This window comes from Pristiophorus japonicus, chromosome 24 (genome assembly GCF_044704955.1).
Source record: "Pristiophorus japonicus isolate sPriJap1 chromosome 24, sPriJap1.hap1, whole genome shotgun sequence".
In the NCBI taxonomy this organism is placed as follows: domain Eukaryota; kingdom Metazoa; phylum Chordata; class Chondrichthyes; family Pristiophoridae; genus Pristiophorus; species Pristiophorus japonicus.
The window spans coordinates 8,797,332-8,818,118 of record NC_092000.1 but is presented as its reverse complement, the minus strand read 5'-3'; the positions used below and the strand labels follow the sequence as shown (position 1 = coordinate 8,818,118).

At 49.6% G+C, this 20,787-nt stretch overlaps 1 protein-coding gene across 1 annotated transcript in view; it reads right to left on the bottom strand.

Moving 5' to 3' along the window:
- Positions 1 to 5,617, bottom strand: part of LOC139237916 (cdc42-interacting protein 4-like) — a 146,201-nt gene extending 140,584 nt beyond the window's left edge. Inside the window, exons 1-2 of the mRNA XM_070867213.1 lie at positions 5,562 to 5,617; positions 4,611 to 4,740 (exon numbers count right to left, since the gene is read on the bottom strand). Of these exons, the coding sequence (XP_070723314.1) occupies positions 4,611 to 4,634 (24 nt within the window). The 5' untranslated portion in view covers positions 4,635 to 4,740; positions 5,562 to 5,617. The remainder of the gene's footprint in view (positions 1 to 4,610; positions 4,741 to 5,561) is intronic.
- Positions 5,618 to 20,787: the final 15,170 nt, after the last annotated feature.

The following is a 20,787-nucleotide window of genomic DNA, read 5'->3' as shown; positions in this document are numbered from 1 at the left end:
TTGGCCTTCATAGCTAGGGGATTTGAGTATAGGAGCAGGGAGGTCTTACTGCAGTTGTACAGGGCCTTGGTGAGGCCTCACCTGGAATATTGTGTTCAATTTTGGTCTCCTAATCGGAGGATGGACGTTCTTGCTATTGAGGGAGTGCAGCAAAGGTTCACCAGACTGATTCACGGGATGGCCGGACTGGCATATGAGGAGAGACTGGATCAACTGGGCCTTTATACATTGGAGTTTAGAAGGATGAGAGGAGATCTCATAGAAAAATACAAGATTCTGACGGGACGGGACAGGTTAGATGTGGGTAGATTGTTCCCGATGTTGGGGAAGTCCAGAACCAGGGGACACAGTCTTAGGATAAGGGGTAGGCCATTTAGAACTGAGATAAGGAGAAATTTCTTCACTCAGAGTTGTTAACCTGTGGAATTCCCTGCCGCAGAGAGTTATTGATGCCAGTTCATTGGATATATTCAAGAGGAAGTTAGATATGGCCCTTACGGCTAAAGGGATCAAGGGGTATGGAGAGAAAGCAGAAAAGGGGTACTGAGGGAATGATCAACCATGATCTTATTGAATGGTGGTGCAGGCTCGAAGGGCTGAATGGCCTCCTCCTGCACCTATTTTCTACGTTTCTATGATCCAGAGACGCGAGTTTAAATCCCACCAGGACAGCTGGGGAATTTAAATTCAGTTAATTAAATAAATCTGGAATAAAAAGCCAGTATCAGTAATGGTGACCATGAAACTATCAGATTGTGATTAAAAACCTATCTGGTTCACTGATATCCCTTTAGGGAAGTAAATCTGCCGTCCTTACCCGATTTGGCCGATATGTGACTCCAGTCCCACAGCAATGTGATTGGTTCTTAACTGCCCTCTGAAATGGCCCAGTGAGACACTCCATTGAGGGCAACTAGGGCTGGGCAATAAATGCTGGCCTTGCCAACGACGCCCACATCCCGTCGTTGAATTTTTAAAAAGTCAGGGGGCAGTAAGCTGGCCACAAAAAAGAAAACAGAGAGTAGGGGTTAAGGGTAGTTACTCAGGCTGGCAAAAGGTGCGAAGTGGAGTTCCACAGGGATCGGTGCTGGGACACAGAAAATAGGTGCAGGAGCAGGCCATTCAGCCCTTCGAGTCTGCATCGCCATTCAATATGATCATGGCTGATCATCTATCTCAACACCATATTCCCGCTTTCTCCCCATACCCCTTGATGTCTTTTTTGCTTCTAGAAATCTATCTATCTCCCTCTTAAATATATTCAGTGACTTGGCCACCTCAGTCTTCTGTGGTAGAGAATTCCACAGGTTCACCACCCTCTGAGTGAAAACATTTCTCCTCATCTCAGTCCTAAATTTCCTGCCCCGTATCCTGAGACTGTGACCCCTTGTTCTTGACTTCCCAGCCCCGGGGAAACATCCCCCCCGCATCAACTCCATCCAACCCAGTCAGAATTTTAGAAGTTTCGATGAGATCCCCTCATTCTTCTAAACTCTAGTGAATACAGGTCTAGTCAACCCAATCTCTCCTCATACGACAGTCCTGCCATCCCAGGGGTCAGTCTAGTGAACCTTCGCTGCACTCTCTCTATGGCAAGTATATCCTTTCTTAGGTAAGGAGACCAAAACTGCACACAGTACTCCAGGTGCGGTCTCACCAAGGCCCTGTATAACTGTATTAAGACATCCTTGCTCCTGTACTCAAACCCTCTTGCAATGAAGGCCAACATACCATTAGCCTTCCTAACGGTTTGCTGCACCTGCGTGTTTGCTTTCAATGACTGGTGTACAATGTTGTTCACCATTTACCTGAACGATTTGGATCCGGGAATCGGAAGTACAATTTCAAAATTTGCGTGACGACACCAAATTGTGGGGTGTCGTTAACACAGAGGAGGACTGCGACAAAATACAGAAAGACAGTATTAAACTTGCAGAATGGACATGTAGTTGGCCAAATACACAAGTGTGAGCTGGAACATTTTGGTAATAAGGAGGTCACACAGTCCTTGGAAAGCAAGTGTCTAAATAGGGTAGAGGAGCAGAGGGATTTGGATGTACAGATAAACAGATCACTAAAAGTAGGTTATTAAGGCCATTAGAAAAAAAAAGCAAAGAAAGCACTGGGGTTCATTTCTAGATAGAATTCAAAAGCAGAGACGTTAAGCTGAACTTGCATCGAACATCGGTTAGACCACTCAGAGTTCTGGGAACAGTTCTGCTCTCCGTATTGTAAAACGAACATAGAGGTACTGGTGAAACTGCAAAAAAGATTAACTAGAATGATACCAGAACCGAGAGGTTCTACCCATCAGGAAAGATTGAACAGGCCGAGGCTCATTTCTCTGGAAAAGATAAAAGGTAGAGGGGTGACCTGATAGAGGTCTTTTAAGATTATGGAAGAGTTTGATAGGATTGATGGACAGAAGATGTTTCCACTTGTGTGGGGGAGACCAGAACTAGGGGCCATCAATAGAAGGTAGTCACTAATAAATCCAATGGGGAATTCAGAAGGAACTTCTTTACCCAGAGTGGTGAGAATGTGGAACTCGCTGCCACAGGGAGTGGTTGAGGCGAATAGTATCGATGGACTTAAGAAGAAGCAGGCTAAACATATGAGGGAGAAAGGAACAGAAGGATGTGCTGATGGGGTGAGGTGAAGAGGGGTAGGAGGGAGCCACTGGGCCGAATAGCCTGTTTCTGTGCTGTAAATACGATATAATATCTTCAAATACTTATTCAAAAACTGCTCATTTTGGCTGTGTCTTCAGTCAAAGGGACAAGAGAACCCAGACACATTAATCATCATCATCATAGGCAGTCCCTCGGAATCGAGGAAGACTTGCCTCCACTCTTAAAATGAGTCCTTAGGTGGCTGAACAGTCCAATATGAGAGCCACAGTCCCTGTCACAGGTGGGACAGATAGTCGTTGAGGGTAAGGGAGGGTGGGACTGGTTTGCCGCACGCTCCTTCCGCTTGGTTTCTGCATGCTCTTGGTGCTCGAGGTGCTCAGCGCCCTCCCGGATTCACTTCCTCCACTTAGGGCGGATTGGTTTTGGGCCAGGGACTCTCCCAGGTATCAGTGGGGATGTTGCACTTTATCAGGGAGGCTTTGAGGGTGTCCTTGAAACGTTTCCTCTGCCCACCTTTGGCTCGTTTACCGTGAAGGAGTTCAGAGTAGAGCGCTTGCTTTGGGAGTCTCATGTCTGGCATGCGAACTATGTGGCCTGCCCAGCGGAGCTGATCAAGTGTGGTCAGTGCTTCAATGCTGGGGATGTTGGGCCTGGTCGAGGACGCTAACGTTGGTGCGTCTCTCCTCCCAGGGGATTTGCAGGATCTTGCGGAGGCATCGGAGAAATACCACCAACAATGCCTCTGCAAAATCCTATATTAATAACCCCCTTAAAGCCTGGTACACATAATACTGCAGCTAGTTTAGATGCTACAAAGGGAAGCCCTGAATATTGGGAGAGAGGGGTTTGATCCTGTGATTTCTCAAGCAAGGGCTTTGGGGATGGGGGAGGGAAAGAGTGGATAGCTCTGTCAAAGAGCTAGCACAGTCACGAAGGGCCGAGTGGCCTCTTTCTGTGCAGCGTCCCTCAATGATTCGAGGAAAACAATACCACATGTATCTAGTTGATCGTGCACACCCGACTCAATAAAAGAGGTCTCGAGTTTTCGCACCATGACCCCAACACAAGGAGAGACCAGTAAATCGCGGTTTGTTTACAGGATTAAGGTGCGCGGGGGCGCCTGGAGTGCAGCTTGCTTTCTCGAATTACAGGTCTGTGTCGCTCCATTTCATACCACCGAGGATTAATGCACACAAAAAAGCCACACCAAACAGGTTATTGGCTGTCCCCAAATCCACCGAGACGAAACAACTCTCACAAGAGAAGCCAAGCCCTCTGAACAAAACAAAACTCAGCGACAGAGAAGTCGAAATTAATCAACAGAATTGCCCCAAATGTTTTAAGGAGACACTCAAAAGCTTACCATTCACGGAAAGCGCCAATGTGACAGAGTTTCCAGACAATTAACTTTACTTAAAAAAAAGTTTTTTCGCCCAACAAAAAAGTGACTTGGAAAAGCTCCAATATTAATAGGAATGTTTTACAAAAATATATATTTGTGCATAAGTATATAGGATAAAAATACTCAGCATTTTTTTTTTTTGGGGGGGGGGGGGGATTGGGATGGGGAATGTGAGAGCGGCGGAGATCAAGGGCTTGAGGGGATCCAGTAAAGTGTCACCCGGACAAGTCTGGAAACTCGATCACTCCGGAACTGGAGTCGATTCTTAAATCAAAAACTCTAAACAATTCCCAGCAAATTCTTTTGCTATCTGGCAAGGAGGGGTTGAAATTGTGTCTCTCTGTTATTACAACACACGAGAAGGAAGGGGGGGGGGGGGATACGTTTTGTTACAAATTCAAACTTTTAAGAAACTAATTGGGATCAAACTAACTTTTAAAAAACTTTCTTGAAAGAGGAGAAAACTTGCGACGCTCACTTTCTCAACCGCCCCCAAGACAGGAAACTCGCCATCTCCCTTCCCATCAACATTCCCGGGGCATCTTATTTCTTTTTTTAAAAAAAGCAGCACTCACCCACAGCTCCGATCCCCACTCCATGATACTTCCAACTTCTTAATTCCGGATGGGAAGAGAGACACACATAGACCGAGTAACTCTTTCGTGCTCTATTCCCACCCCCTCCCTTCGTCCGCTCTCTTGTGGGCTGTTTTAAAGAAAAATATTGATTGTGGAAACTCCTCTTATGAATGAAGTTGCTGAGCTTTCTCAAGCTGTAAACATTTCCCCCCCCTTCCCGGCCATCCCCCTCCTCCCCTTTCCGAGCCAGCCCTGGTTAATTTCAGGTTGCCAATTTCCCTGCGCGGCGCAGCCTCGCGTCACTCCGCCACCAATCCGCCTTCAAAGCTCAACTGCGCCCCACTGCAGCCTGGGCAGGCTTTGCAAGGCAGAGCAAGCACTCCAGCTCCCAACTCAATCCGAAACTTAAAGAGAACCCCCGCCCGCCACAAAAAATGCTGGGAATCACTCAGCAGATCAGGCAGCTTCAGTGCAGAGAGAGAGAGAGAGAGCGAGGGAATGCAATTGTACAGGGCCTTGGTGAGGCCACACCTTGAGTATTGTGTGCAGTTTTAGTCTCCTTATCTGAGGAAGGACGTTCTTGCTATTGAGGGAGTGCAGCGAAGGTTCACCAGACTGATTCCCGGGATGGCAGGACTGACATATGAGGAGAGACTGGATCGACTGGGCCTATATTCACTGGAGATTAAATCATCATCATCATAGGCAGTCCTTCGGGATCGAGGAAGACTTGCTTCAACTCTTAGCATGAGTTCTTAGGTGGCTGAAAAATCCAATACGAGAACCACAGTCCCTGTCACAGGTGGGACAGATAGTTGTTGAGGGAAAGGGTGGGCAGGGAGCCTGGTTTGTCGCACGCTCCTTCCGCTGCCTGCGCTTGATTTCTGCATGCTCTCGGCGACAATACTCGAGGAGCTCAGCGCCCTCCCGGATGTGATATGTCCTTACCATACAGTATAAATGCACACGAGGCCCAAACTTGAGAGAAGGTCACACTGTGACCAGTTACCTTTATTACCAAGACCTCAAGTGATGAAGGTGGGTGGAGCCTCCCCTTTTATATCTGAAAGTCCAGGTTAGGAGTGTCTCCCACAAGTTTGCCCCCTTGTGGTCAATGTTCTCAAGGTGTACAATTTAGGTCAGCTTATACATGGTTTACAATGATAGTTCAATACATGACATCACCTCCCCCCCCCTCCCCCCCAAGTCTTATTGGGATCACAGGTTAAGTCTCTCTGGTGGTTTATGTTCCCTTGTAGAGCGCCTGAGTTGGGGCTCCGGTTGTTGGGCGCTGACCTGAGTGTCTGCTGTTTGTGGTGCCTCAGGCCTGTCCGGACTGCCCACAGTGACAGGGCTCTCCTCCACTTGGTTCCGGTATTCGGTCACCTGTGGTGGAGTAAACTCTACATCGTGTTCTTCCTCTTCTATGGGGTTGCTGAACCTCCTTTTAGTTTATTCCACGTGTTTGCAGCAGATTTGTCCATTGGTAAGTTTAACTACCAAAACCCTATTCTCTTTTTTGGCAATCACAGTGCCTGCAAGCCATTTGGGCCCTGCAGCGTAATTAAGGACAAAAACAGGGTCATTGACATCAATACATTGCGCCCTCGCATTCCTGTCATGGTAGTCACATTGTGACTGATGCCTGCTCTCAACAATTTCTTTCATAGTAGGGTGCATAAGGGATAACCTAGTTTTGAGCGTCCTTTTCATTAGCAGCTCTGTGGGTGGAACCCCTGTGAGCGAGTGTGGTTGGGATCTATTTAAAAAAAATTTTTTTTATCCAATTTCTTTCCAGATCAACTCTAACGCCAAAGATCATCTATTGGCCAACAGGAGGCGTGATAAGCAGCTTCGAAGGGAACCCCCTTGGATTCTGAGCATCCCCTGTTTGATTATCTGCACTGCTCGTTCCGCCTGGCTGTTCGAGGCCGGCTTGAACGGTGCCGTTCTGACATGGTTGATTCCATTGCCTGCCATGAAGTCCTGGAATTCAGTGCTTGTGAAGCACGAGCCATTGTCGCTGACCAAGACATCCGGTAGACTATGGGCGGCAAACATTGCCCATAGACTTTCTACCGTGGCAGAGGATGTGCTTGAATTTAAAATGGCACACTCAATCCATTTGGAGTAGGCGTCTACAACAACCAAAAACATTTTTCCATGAAAGGACCTGCGTAGTCCACATGGATGCGTGACCATGGCTTGGTGGGCCAGGACCAGGGGCTAAGGGGTGCTTCCCTGGGCGCATTGCCCAGCTGAGCACACGTGTTGAACCTGCGAACACACAGTTCCAGGTCTGCATCTATCCCTGGCCACCAAACGTGTGACCTGGCAATTGCCTTCATCATGACAATGCCCAGGTGCTCATTGTGAAGTTCTCTGATAAACACCTCTCTGCCCATCTGGGGCATGACTACTTGGTTTCCCCACAGTCGGCAATCGGCCTGAATCGAGAGTTCATCCTTGCGTCTATGAAACGGTTTAAATTCCTCAGGGCATGCCCCGTACGTGGCTGCCCAGTCCCCATTCAGGACACATTTCTTAACTAAAGACAGTAACGGGTCTTTATTTGTCCAAACTTTAATCTGACTGGCTGTCACAGGTGAGCCTTCGCTTTCGAAAGCTTCAACAGCCATGACCATCTCAGCATCATGCTGAGTTGCCCCCTCAGTGGTGGCTAGTGGGAGCCTGCTGAGTGCATCGGCGCAGTTTTCAGTGCCCGGTCTGTGCCGAATTGTATAGTCATAGGCAGTTAACGTAAGTGCCCACCTCTGTATGCGGGCCGATGCATTCGCATTTATGGCCTTGTTGTCGGCCAAAAGGGACGTTAGGGGTTTGTGATCTGTCTCCAGCTCAAATTTCCTGCCAAATAGGTACTGCCGCATTTTTGTTACTGCATATACACATTCTAGCGCTTCCTTTTCTACCATCCCGTAGCCCCTTTCTGCCTGGGACAGACTTCTGGAGGCATAAGCTACCGGCTGTAACTGACCATTGGCATTAACATGCTGCAACACACACCCGACCCCATAGGACGACGCATCGCATGTTAAAACAAGCTTCTTACACGGGTCATATAACGTTAGCAGTTTGTTGGAACATAACAAATTGCGTGCTCTATCAAAAGCCCTTTCCTGGCTATCCCCCCAGACCAATTCGCGACCTTTGCGTAGGAGCACGTGCAGCGGCTCTAACAGCGTGCTCAATTTGGGAAGAAAGTTACCAAAATAGTTCAGGAGCCCCAGGAAGGAACACAGCTCCGTCGTGTTACGGGGTCTGGGTGCTCTCTGGATCGCTTCCATTTTGGACGCAGTGGGTCTGATCCCGTCTGCTGCTACCCTCCTCCCCAGGAATTCTACCTCTGGAGCTAAGAAGACGCACTTCGCCTTTTTCAGTCGCAGCCCAACCTGTCCAGTCTGCGTAGCACCTCCTCCAAGTTGTGGAGATGTTCTTCAGTATCGTGATCCGTGATGAGGATGTCGTCTCGAAAAACCACCGTCCTTGGAATCGACTTGAGGAGGCTTTCCATATTTCGCTGAAAGATCATGGCGGCCGAACGAATCCCGAACGGACATCTGTTATACTCAAACAACCCCTTGTGTGTAGTGATGGTGGTCAGCTTCTTCGACTCACACGCCAGCTCTTGGGTCATGTAAGCTGAGGTCAGGTCCAATTTTGAAAAAAGTTTGCCACCGGATAGCATCGCAAAGAGGTCCTCCATTCTCGGTCGCAGGCACTGGTCTTGGAGTGACACCCGATAGATGGTGACCTTGTAATCACCACATATCCTGACCGACCCATCCGCCTTGAGCACCGGCACGATCGGGCTCGCCCAGTCACTGAATTCGACTGTTGAGATGATGCCTTCCCTCAGCAGGCGGTCCAATTCGCCTTTTATCTTTTCCCGCATCACGTATGGCACCGCTCTGGCCTTGTGGTGTACTGGCCTGGCATTCGAGTTTATGTGAATCACTACCTTGGCCCCCATGAAAGTGCCGGTGCCGGCTTGAAATGATGAGTCAAATTTGTCCAGGACCTGTGAGCATGATATTCGCTGCACAGAAGAAATTGCATTGACATCGCCCCATTTCCAGTTCATGACAGCAAGCCAACTCCTCCCCAGTAGTGCGGGACCGTCCCCCGGGACAATCCAGAGTGGCAACCTGTTCTCCGAATCTTTGTGGGCCACGACTACCGTGGCGCTGCCTAGCATCGGAATGATCTCCTTTGTATGTGTCCGTAGCTGTGCGTCAATCGGCAATAATTTTGGCCTCCTGCCCTTGGACACCCACAACCTTTCAACTGTTTGATACTTACTCATCAGGGACTGGCTGGCCTCTGTGTCTAGCTCCATTAATACTGGGATACCATTGAGGAGCACCTTCATCATTATCGGTGGCGTCCTGGTATATGAACTGTATATGTGCTCCACATGAACTCGCTGAACTTCAGCTTCCAGTGATTTCCCCCAGTATTCATTTGGCCCCGTAGGGCTTACATTGGGCCCGTCCCCCTCGTACATCAACCTGGCTGCAGGCTTCCTGCACATACGCGCCGAGTGACCGCTGACGTTGTAGTTTCTGCAGGTATATTGCTGATATCTGCAAGCTCTGGCTATGTGTTTGCCTCCACACCTCCAGCATGATCTGGAGGCCCGTTGTTGGAAACAAAAGGTCCATTACCAGTCAATCGTCTCTGACTGTCTCTGTAACTGTCCTTCAGTGCACCATTGTTGATGGCCCCATTACTGGCCACATTGTTGATTGTGATGGCATGAATCGCCGTTCAGCTAGCCATCGTTTCTGTTGAATTGCCCCTTTGGGTTCGACTACATGCTGGGGCATGTCCGATTGCCCTTGTCTGCCTAGAGAACTGTGTGCCGCGTTAACAATGTTGACTCCCTGGTCGTTTGCCTTATTTGAGCCAAGATGTTTGTCATACATCATTCTGGTCTCTTCCTCCCCTGGGCTATCAGAGCCGTTGCTTCCAAGGTCAAGTCTTTGGTCTCAATCAGTTTCCTGAAAACCCCAGCGTGCCCGATGCCCTCAATAAAAGTCTCGCAGCATCTCCGCTCTCCATGCATCTGGGAACTTACGTAGGCTCGCCAGTCGCCGGAGATCTGCCACGAAGTCTGGAACACTTTGCCCTTCTCGCCACCGGTGCGTGTAAAACCGGTGTCTCGCCGTGTGCATGCTACTCGTCGGTTTAAGGTGTTCCCCGATCAACTTACTGAGCTCTTCGAACGTCTTGTACGCTGGCTTCTCTGGCGCATGCAGGTCCTTCATCAGGGAGTACGTTCTGGATCCACAAACCGTCAGGAGATGAGCCCTGCGTTTGTCGGCCAAATCCTGTCCCAACCATTCCTTCATGACAAAACTTTGCTGTAGTCTCTCAATAAAGTCGTCCCAATCATCACCAACAGTCATCTGTGCTGCTAGTGGCCATGCTCGTGTGGTTTAAATCCCCGTTTCTCGTCGCCAATGATATGTCCTTACTATACAATATAAATGCACACGAGGCCTATACTTGAGAGAAGGTCACTCTGTGACCAGTTACCTTTATTACCAAGACCTCAAGTGATGAAGGTGGGTGGAGCCTCCCCTTTTATACCTGAAAGTCCAGGTTAGGAGTGTCTCCCACAAGTTCGCCCCCTTGTGGTCAGTGTTCTCAAGGTGTACAACTTAGGTCAGCTTATACATGGGTTACATTGATAGTTCAATGCATGACAGGATGCATTTCCTCACTTAGGGCGGTCTATGGCCAGGGATTCCCAGGTGTCGGTGGGGATGTCGCACTTTATCAGGGAGGCTTTGAGGGTGACCTTGTAACGTCTCCTCTGCCCACCTTTGGCTCGTTTGCCATGGATGAATTCCAAAAGAGCGCTTGCTTTGAGAGTCTCGGGTCTGGCATGCGAACAATGTGGCCTGCCCAGCGGCGCTGATCAAATGTGGTCAGTGCTTCAATGCTGGGGATGTTGGCCTGGTCGAGGACGCTAATGTTGTGCGTCTGTCCTCCCAGGGGATTTGCAGGACCTTGCGGAGACATCGCTGGTGGTATTTCTCCAGCGAGAGTTTAGAAGAATGAGAGCGGATCTCATAGAAACATATAAAATTCTGATGGTACTGAACAGGTTAGATGCAGGAAGAATGTTCCCGATGTTGGGGTCACAGTCTAAGGATAAGGGGTACGCCACTTAGGACCGAGATGAGGAGAAACTTCTTCACTCAGAGAGTTGTTAACCTGTGGAATTCTCTACCGCAGAGAGTTGTTGAGGCCAGTTCATTAGATATATTCAAGAGGGAGTTAGATATGGCTACACGGCTAAAGGGGTCAAGGGGTATGGAGAGAAGGCAGAAAAGGGGTACTGAGGTGAATGATCAGCCATGATCTTATTGAATGGTGGTGCAGGCTCGAAGGGTCGAATGGCCTACTCCTGCATCTATTTTCTATATGAAACAGAGTCAAAGTTTCACGTCTGTGACCCTTCCTTACAACTGGAAAAGGTTCGAGATGTTAACATCGAAACATAGAAAATAGGGAATACTTTGCCGGCTGCTGACTCTCTGGATGTCTTCGAGAGGGAGCAGAGATCACATCATGTCGAAGTTAAGTGTCGTTATAGATAACACATGGTCCATGCGATCTTCTGGACTGATTTTGATCACCTGAGGGGGTCGGAGAGGAATTTTCCTGCAGTACCTTTTCCCTTAACGGCCCTGGGATTTTCCCTGTTTTTTTTTTGCTTCTCCCAGGAGATTGCATGGCGGGGAAAGGTACTTAGGGGCTGAAATTCGCTCCCGCTATTTTTGAGGCGGTGTCAGTGCCCGATTGCTGATTTTACCGCCAGGCGTTAGGTGCAGGCTCCAGCTGCCAAATGCAGCGCTAAAGTGTGGCGATGCACACTCATCCTCAGGCAGGAGCTCAGGAGGCCGACTGAATTTCCCCAGCGCGAGACTGTCACCATGCTAGCTGGGAAACAGGAAGGAGAAAAACTTAAACTTCTCCGAGCTCCACACACACACACACACTTCCCCCACTGTTACAACTAATGGAAAAATGCAGAAATAAATAAAGAAAAGAACGTCGCTTACTCTCTGGGCGATTCCGCCCGAGCTCCGCTATGTTCACACCACTTTTCTCAGGCCGGTGGCAGATTTGAGTACCAGGTCTTCAAACACTCTTTTCCTCAGATCTGCTACCAAGCTCATGGTCTACAGGGCTGTAGTAATACCCGCCCTCCTGTATGGCTCAGAGACATGGACCATGTTCAGTAGACACCTCAAGTCACTGGAGAAATACCACCAACGATGTCTCTGCAAGATCCTACAAATCCCCTGGGAGGACAGACGCACCAACATTAGCGTCCTTGACCAGGCCAACATCCCCAGCATTGAAGCACTGACCACACTCGATCAGCTCCGCTGGGCAGGCCACATTGTCCGCGTGCCAGACACGAGACTCCCAAAGCAAGCGCTCCACTCGGAACTCCATGGCAAACGAGCCAAAGGTGGGCAGAGGAAACATTTCAAGGACACCCTCAAAGCCTCCCTGATAAAGTGCAACATCCCCACTGACACCTGGGAGTCCCTGGCCAAAGACCGCCCTAAGTCATCGCCGCGAGCACGCAGAAACCAAGCGCAGGCAGTGGAAAGAGCGTGCGGCAAACCAGTCCCACCCACCCCTTCCTTCAATGACTATCTGTCCCACCTGTGACAGGGACTGTGGTTCTCGTATTGGACTGTTCAGCCACCTAAGGACTCATTTTAAGAGTGGAAGCAAGTCTTCCTCGATTCCGAGGGACTGTCTATGAGTGAATTTCTCAGGGTGTACGAATGCCTGCCCGTTAGGCCGCCGTTGAGACCAAATATCGGGGGAGCGGTGCCACAGGGGGGCGCTGCACGCTGGATGACGTCACCACGCGGGTGGCATTAGAGGGCTCACAGTGTTACCTCTTGTCGCCTCCACCAAAGACCCAACTCAATTTCTCCGGAGGCGTGGACGCCGCTCGCCGCCGACGGTAGGCCTTAGCTGCCCGTTTGCCGCCCCTCTTCGGCGGTAACAGATGGCAATAAAAACGGAATTTTAGCCCCTAAGTGTCTGGCCATCATGATGTGGGGTAGCCTTGATGGATCAGCCTGTTAACTATATATGCTCTTAAAAGAATAAAAGAAAGACTTGCATTTATATAGCGCCTTTCACGACCACCTGAATGTCTCAAAGCGTTTTACAGCCGATGAAGTACTTTTGGAGTGTAGTCACTGTTGTAATGCGGGAAACGCGGCAGCTAATTTGCGCACAGCAAGCTCCCACCAACAGCAATGTGATAATGACCAGCTAATCTGTTTTTAGTGATGTTGATTGAGGGATAAATTTTGGCCCCAGGGCACCGTGGATAACTCCCCTGCTCTTCTTCCAAATAGTGCCATGGGATCTTTTACGTCCATCTGCGAGAGAAGACGGGGCCTCAGTTTAACGTCTCATCTGAAAGACGGCACCTCCGACAGTGCAGCACTCCCTCAGCATTGCACTGTGAGTGTCAGCCTGGATTTTTGTGCTCAAGTTCCTAGAGTTGGACGTGAACCCACAACGTTCTGACTCAGAGGCAAAGGTGCTGCCCACTGAGCCCCGGCTGACAGCTCCTACTCAGTTCTGCTGTGTAATATGGAAAGCAAACCGCAGAACAGGTACGGAGATCTGAGACCAGCTGCCCACGTTTAGTTCCAATGGAAACAGTTTCTCCCTATGTACTCTTATCGAAACCCTTTAATAATTTTGAACCTCTCCTTAACTTTCTCTGCTCGAGGGAGAACAACCCCAGCTTCTCCAGACAACCGAGACCTCATCCCTGGTACCATTCTGCACCCTCTCTAAGTCCTTGATGTCCTTTCTAAGGTGGGGTGCCCAGATGGAAAGGTGAGCAACGCAGGCTGGAGGAGATTCCAGAGATAGGGAAAGGCGAGGCCAGGGTGGGATTTGAAAACAAGGATGAGAATTTTGAAATCGAGGCATTGCTCAACTGGAAGCCAATGTAGGTCAGCGAGCACAGGGGGTGATGGATGAGTGGAATTTGGTGCGAGTTAGGACACATGGCAGTGTCACTCTCCCTATCTGTGTAATCCCCTCCAGCCCCACAACCCCTCCCGAGATATCTGCGCTCCTCTAATTCTGCCCTCCTGAGCATCCCTGATTATAATCACTCAACTATTGGCAGACGTGCCTTCTGTTGCCTGGGCCCCAAAGCTCTGGAACTCCCTGCCTAAACCTCTCCGCCTCTCTTTCCTCCTTCAAGACGATCCTTAAAACTGACCTCTTTGGCCAAGCTTTTGGTCACCTGCAGCAATTTCTTCTCATGTGGCTGGGTGTCAAATTTATTTATTTTGTCTTTATAACACTCCAGGGACATTTTACTACGTTAAAGGCGCGATATAAATACAAGTAGTTGTTGTTGGTTAAGTTTAGGGTTTCCTTCACAAAATGAACACAGAGAGAGGCTAGCAGGGAATGGCACCTCTTACCTAAGGAACTTGCAATCAAACTCAAAGCACACTGGTGGAGTGAATGTCACCCCCTATGCTGCCTGTAAGGATTCCATGTGAACCGAGTTTGGGTAGTGTTGACAAAATTCCCAGTGGATGTGAGCCTACAGTGCAAAACTGTACATAATTCAGCACAAGTTGTCAATCCCACCTGTGGCTGGTGTGAGAATTGGAGAATGGTATGTGCCAAAGGCATATAATCGGGACAAGTCGAGAGAGCTTTACTTAGCTACTGGCTGCACTGTGTCTGAGCTGGGAGAGCTTGATGCTGACACTGGGCGTGTGAAATGGAATAATCCCCATGACTGATATTCCTTACCTGGTCAGGACAAATACTCAGGCGAGAAAGCAGATTTGCAAACATCTGTTGCAAAAAATCAGGTACAAAAAAGATTTACAAGGATGATACCAGAAATACAAGATTATACCTATCAGGAAAGGATGAACAGGCTGGGTCTCTTTTTTTCTTGAAAAGAGAAGGCTGAGGGGTGACCTAATGGAGGCCTTTAAAATTCTGAAAGATTTTGATAGAGTGGATACATGAGAATGTTCCCACTTGTGGGGAAGAGCATAACTAGAGGCCATCAATATAAGATCGACACCAGAAGAGGGTTGGAGTGATGACACAGCCCTGTTTGACCCCGGTCCGGACATGAATTGGGTCTGAAATGGATCCATTGGTAAGGATCACGGTCTGTATGTCATCGTGAAGCAGGCAAAATCCAATAGAGAATTCAGAAGAAACTTCTTTACCCAGAGAGGGGTGAGAATGTGGAACTCGCTGCCACAGGGAGTGGTTGAAGCGAATAGTATCGATGTATTTAAGGGGAGGCTGGACAAGCGTATGGGGGAGAAGGGAATAGAGGGTTATGCTGATAGAGTTAGATGAGGAAAGACGGGAGGAGGCTCGAGTGGAGCATAAATATGGGCACTAGGCCCATGCAGCAGAGCTGGTCTCCAGTCGTCTTGGGTAATCCTTGCCACTGGACCAAGACCTCGCTCTGTCAAGCCCGTGTGGTGGCTGGTGTGCAACGGCCACCCCACGTTAAAAAAATCCACGCACAGGCATCTTCCACCCTTCAACATGTAGTTCGGGATCTGGAATATTAGGTCCTTCATTGAAACACCTGTGAACTCATCTCTTTTTGACGTGGAAGCAAGTCTTCCTTGCTTCGAGGGACCACCTATGATGATGATGATGATGAACCACTGACATGGACTGATTGGCTTAATTCTGTGCTGTATATCCTGTGTAAAACAAATGTGTGACTGCTGTTTTCCATACCACTCTCATATGGGATAGGGATGGGTGTGGGCAGCCTGTGCACTGGGTACCAAGTTGAGACTGACCAAACTAATTCCATTTTGGAACCTTATTACCTGTGGATACATGTTCATTGAATAGACCTGACTGGTTACAAAGCAGGGGAGACCGGAGAAGCTGGGGATGGTCTTATCGCAGAGAAGGTTCAGGGGAGATTTAATAAAGATGTTCGAACTCATAAAGGGTTTTAATATAGTAAATAAGGAGAAACTGTTTCCAGTGGCAGAGATTTAAGGTGTTTTGCAAAAGAAGCAGAGGGGACAGGAGGACAAATGTTTTACACAGAGAGTTGTTGTGATCTGGAACGCGCTGCTTGAAAGGGTGGTGGAAGCAGATTCAATAGTAACTTTCAAAAGGGAATTGGATAAAGACTTAAATATAAACATTTGCAGGGCTATGGAGAAAGAACAGTGGAGTGGGACTAATTGGATCGCTCTTTCAAAGAGCCGCCATAGGCACGATGGGCCGAATGGTCTCCTTCTGTGCTGTATCTTGCTATGGCACGCAGAAATCAAGCGCATACAGTGGAAAGAGCGTGCGGCAAACCAGTCCCACCCACTCCTTCCCTCAACGACTATTTGTCCCTCCTGTGATTCTCGTATTGGACTGTTCAGCCACCTAAGAACTCACTTTAGGAATGGAAGCAAGTCTTCCTCAATTCCAAGGGACTGCCTATGATGATGATCGTTCTGTGATTGGAGGAAGGGCAGTGGTGCTGACTCACTGCATCACCTAGTGACTGGCAATAGATGATTCACTGCTGGAACCATTACAGCCAGACCCTATTCTGTCCTCACTGATATCCACATGTCAGCTGTTGGATAATGGAAGGCTTTGGCCAGTTTATCTCCTCCCTAACCCAAGGGACATGAGCAGCCAGTGGTGGAGCCCTTTGCACCTCCTTGACTGAGAACAGGTAACTAATCACACCTGAGGTCTAATGTGAGGCCCTCCTGGTCTCTGTAGCTCAGACATTCAATGCATAAACTCACCAAGTGACTTGAGTAGTCAGCAAGTCTTGGATTTCTATAGCGCCTTTCACGACCACTGGACGTCCCAAAGCGCTTTACAGCCAATGAAGTACTTTTGGAGTGTAGTCACTGTTGTAATGTGGAAAACGCGGCAACCAATTTGTGCACAGCAAGCTCCCACAAACAGCAATGTGATAATGACCCAGATAATCTGTTTTTGTTATGTTGATTGAGGGATAAATATTGACTGGGGCACCGAGGATAACTCCTCTGCTCTTCTTCGAAATAGTGCCGTGGGATCTTTTACGTAGAACACCCAAAAGACGGCACCTCCGACAGTGCAGCACTCTCTCAGCCCTGCACTAGGAATGTCAGCCCAGATTTTTTTTGTGCTCAAGTCCCCAGATGGGACTTGGAACCCTCAACCTTCTGACTCTGAGGCGAGGGTGCTGACACTGTCTGATCACAGGCTTGAGATCTAATATGAGGCCCAGGAGGTTTCTGTAGCTTGGATGCTCAATGTCTAAATTCACCGAGTGACTTGGAGAGTCAGCATGTGGCCATGCCTCACGTGTGAAGCGAGACAGTAAGTGGCAGGCTATCTGACTATCTGTCAAAGGCCTATACCTGGGTCAGGCCGCCACGTTGCTCCTTCCGTTCCCCGGCCTGCTCCGATGGTGCTCGCAGGCTGGGGGCCGCTCAGCCTGTTGGTCTGAGAGCACCATCGGAGCAGGCCGGGGAGCAAAAGGAGCAGCATGGTGATAGACCACTCCACAGAGCAGCACGGGCTGGAGCAGGGGAGCAACGGCAGCGAAGAGTGACGTCGCCAAGATCCAGGTCGGTGATTGGAGCGTGGGCAGGTACAGCAGGTGCGGCAAGGCCGGGGTGAAGGAGCGGCGAGAGACCGCAGAGGGATGTGATCAGGGCCCAGGAGGGGTGCGAGTTCGGGGCCAGAAAAGGCGAGGGCCCAGGGGCAGCACGGGCCCAGCCCACACTGCGATATGTGTGTGCACTAGGTCCGTGCAGCAGAGCTGGTCTCCAGTTGTCTTGCCATTGGACCAAGACCTAGCTCTGTCAAGCCTGTGTGGTGGCTGGTATGCAACGGTCACCACACGTTTAAAAAATCCACGCACAGGCATCTTCCACCCTTCAGGATGTAGTTCGGACCTGGAATATTAGGTCCTTCATTGAAACACCCGTGAACTTTTTGACGTGGAAGCAAGTCATCCTTGATTCGAGGGACTGCCTATGATGATGATACTTGGGTACGGTGATGTAGTGGTTATGTTACCGGACGGGTGGTCCAGACATCTGGATTAATAATCCAATGTATACAAGTTCAGAATGCCACTATGTCAGCTTGAGAATTTGAATTCAGTTAAAATAATCTGGAAATAAAAAAAGCTGGTATTAGTAAAAGTGGCCACCGATTGTTAAAAAAATCCAACTGGATCACTAATGCCCTTTAGGGTCACGAATGCCCGTTCGGGAAGGAAACATTTCCCAGCCTGGGTCCATGTTCCCTGTAATTGTTTTTTTGCGTGCGGCTCCTTTAATGGGCTGCGCTGTGCGGACACGGGCTTGCAGGGATCATTGAGCCGGGTCTATACGCGACTCCAGTCCCACACCAATGTGGTCGACTCTTTACTGCCCTCTGAAGTGGTCTAGCAAGTCACTTAGAGTAAAGAGTAAAGATGCAATTATACAGGGCCCTGGTGAGACCACACCTGGACTATTGTGTACAGTTTAGGTCCCTTTACCCAAGGAAGGATAAACTTACCACAGAGGGAGTGTAACGAAGGTTCACCAGACTGATTCCTGGGAAAAGGGATTGTCCTATGAGGAGAAATTGAGTAGACTGGGCCTATAGGCCCCAAGTTTCCACATGATTTGCTCCTGATTTTTAGGAGCAACTGGTGTAGAATGGAGTATCTTAGAAATCGGAATTCTCGTCATTTAGTTTGCTCCAGTTCTAGTCAGTTAGAACAGTTTCACTTTGGAACAGAATTTTTTTTCAAAAGGGGGCGTGTCCAGCCACTTACGCCTGATTTCAAAGTTTCGTGAGTGGAAACTTACTCCAAACTAACTTAGAATGGAGTAAATGAAGATTTTTGTACGCTCGAAAAAACCTTGTCTACACTTTAGAAAATCAGGCGTAGGTTACAAATCAAGCGTAGGGAAAGGGGGGGGGGTTTAAAGGGAAGTTTACAAACATTAAACACTTCAGTTTTACAAATAAAGAGATATCATTTATAAATGATAAATGATAAATACAACAATAAATCAACCAATAAATCAATCAAAAAAAATTAATAAGAAATATATATTTTTTTAAATCAATAAATAAAACATTTTCTACTCACCGACTGCAGCACCGGGAGTCCTCCAACAGCGTGCTGGGATGTCCCCCCGCTTCCCACCCCAGTGTGTCTCTGTCAGTGTCTCTATCTCTCTGTCTGTCTGTGTGTGTCTCTCATTCTCTGTCTGTCAGTGTCTGTGTTTCTGACAGCGAGGGGAGGGGGAGGAGGGGGGTAGAGGGAGAGAGGGGGGAGCAGAAGGAGGGAAGGGGGAGGGATGGGGGAGAAGAGGGAGGGGGAGAAGGATGGAGGGGGGAGATTGGGGGGGGAAAAGGAGATTGGGGGGGGAAAAGGAGATTGGGGGGGGAAAAGGAGATTGGGGGGGGAAAAGGAGATTGGGGGGGAAAAGGAGATTGGGGGGGAAAAGGAGATTGGGGGGGAAAAGGAGATTGGGGGGGAAAAGGAGATTGGGGGGGAAAAGGAGATTGGGGGGGAAAAGGAGATTGGGGGGGAAAAGGAGATTGGGGGGGAAAAGGAGATTGGGGGGGAAAAGGAGATTGGGGGGGAAAAGGAGATTGGGGGGGAAAAGGAGATTGGGGGGGAAAAGGAGATTGGGGGGGAAAAGGAGATTGGGGGGGAAAAGGAGATTGGGGGGGAAAAGGAGATTGGGGGGGAAAAGGAGATTGGGGGGGAAAAGGAGATTGGGGGGGAAAAGGAGATTGGGGGGGAAAAGGAGATTGGGGGGGAAAAGGAGATTGGGGGGGGAAAGGAGATTGGGGGGAAAAGGAGATTGGGGGGGAAAAGGAGATTGGGGGGGAAAAGGAGATTGGGGGGGAAAAGGAGATTGGGGGGGAAAAGGAGATTGGGGGGGAAAAGGAGATTGGGGGGGAAAAGGAGATTGGGGGGGAAAAGGAGATTGGGGGGGAAAAGGAGATTGGGGGGAAAAGGAGATTGGGGGGGAAAAGGAGATTGGGGGGGAAAAGGAGATTGGGGGGGAAAAGGAGATTGGGGGGGAAAAGGAGATTGGGGGGGAAAGGAGATTGGGGGGGGAAAGGAGATTGGGGGGGAAAAGGAGATTGGGGGGGAAAAGGAGATTGGGGGGGAAAAGGAGATTGGGGGGAAAAGGAGATTGGGGGGGGAAAAGGAGATTGGGGGGGGGAAAGGAGATTGGGGGGGAAAAGGAGATTGGGGGGGGAAAAGGAGATTGGGGGGGGAAGGAGATTGGGGGGGAAAGAAGGGAAAGGAGATTGGGGGGGGAAAGGAGATTGGGGGGGGAAAGGAGATTGGGGGGGGGAGAGATTGGGGGAAAGAGAGGGAAAGGAGATTGGGGAGGGAAAGGAGATTGGGGGGGGAAAGGAGATTGGGGGGGGAAAGGAGATTGGGGGGGGAAAGGAGATTGGGGGGGGAAGGAGATTGGGGGGGGGAAAGGAGATTGGGGGGGGAAAGGAGATTGGGGGGGGAAAGGAGATTGGGGGGGGAAAGGAGATTGGGGGGGGAAAGGAGATTGGGGGGGGAGAAGGAGATTGGGGGGGGAAAGGAGATTGGGGGGGAAAGGAGATTGGGGGGGGAAAGGAGATTGGGGGGGGGAAAGGAGATTGGGGGGGGGAAGGAGATTGGGGGGGAAAGGAGATTGGGGGGGGAAAGGAGATTGGGGGGGGAAAGGAGATTGGGGGGGGAAAGGAGATTGGGGGGGAAAGGAGATTGGGGGGGGAAAGGAGATTGGGGGGGAAAGGAGATTGGGGGGGGAAAGGAGATTGGGGGGGGAAAGGAGATTGGGGGGGGAAAGGAGATTGGGGGGGGGAAGGAGATTGGGGGGGGGAAAGGAGATTGGGGGGGAAGGAGATTGGGGGGGGAAGGGAGATTGGGGGGGAAAGGTGATTGGGGGGGGAGAAGGTGAATCCTGGGGGGGGAAAGGAGATTGGGGAAGGTGATGGGGGGAAAGGAGATTGGGGGGGGAAAGGAGATTGGGGGGGGAAAGGAGATTGGGGGGGGAAAGGAGATTGGGGGGGGAAAGGAGATTGGGGGGGGAAAGGAGATTGGGGG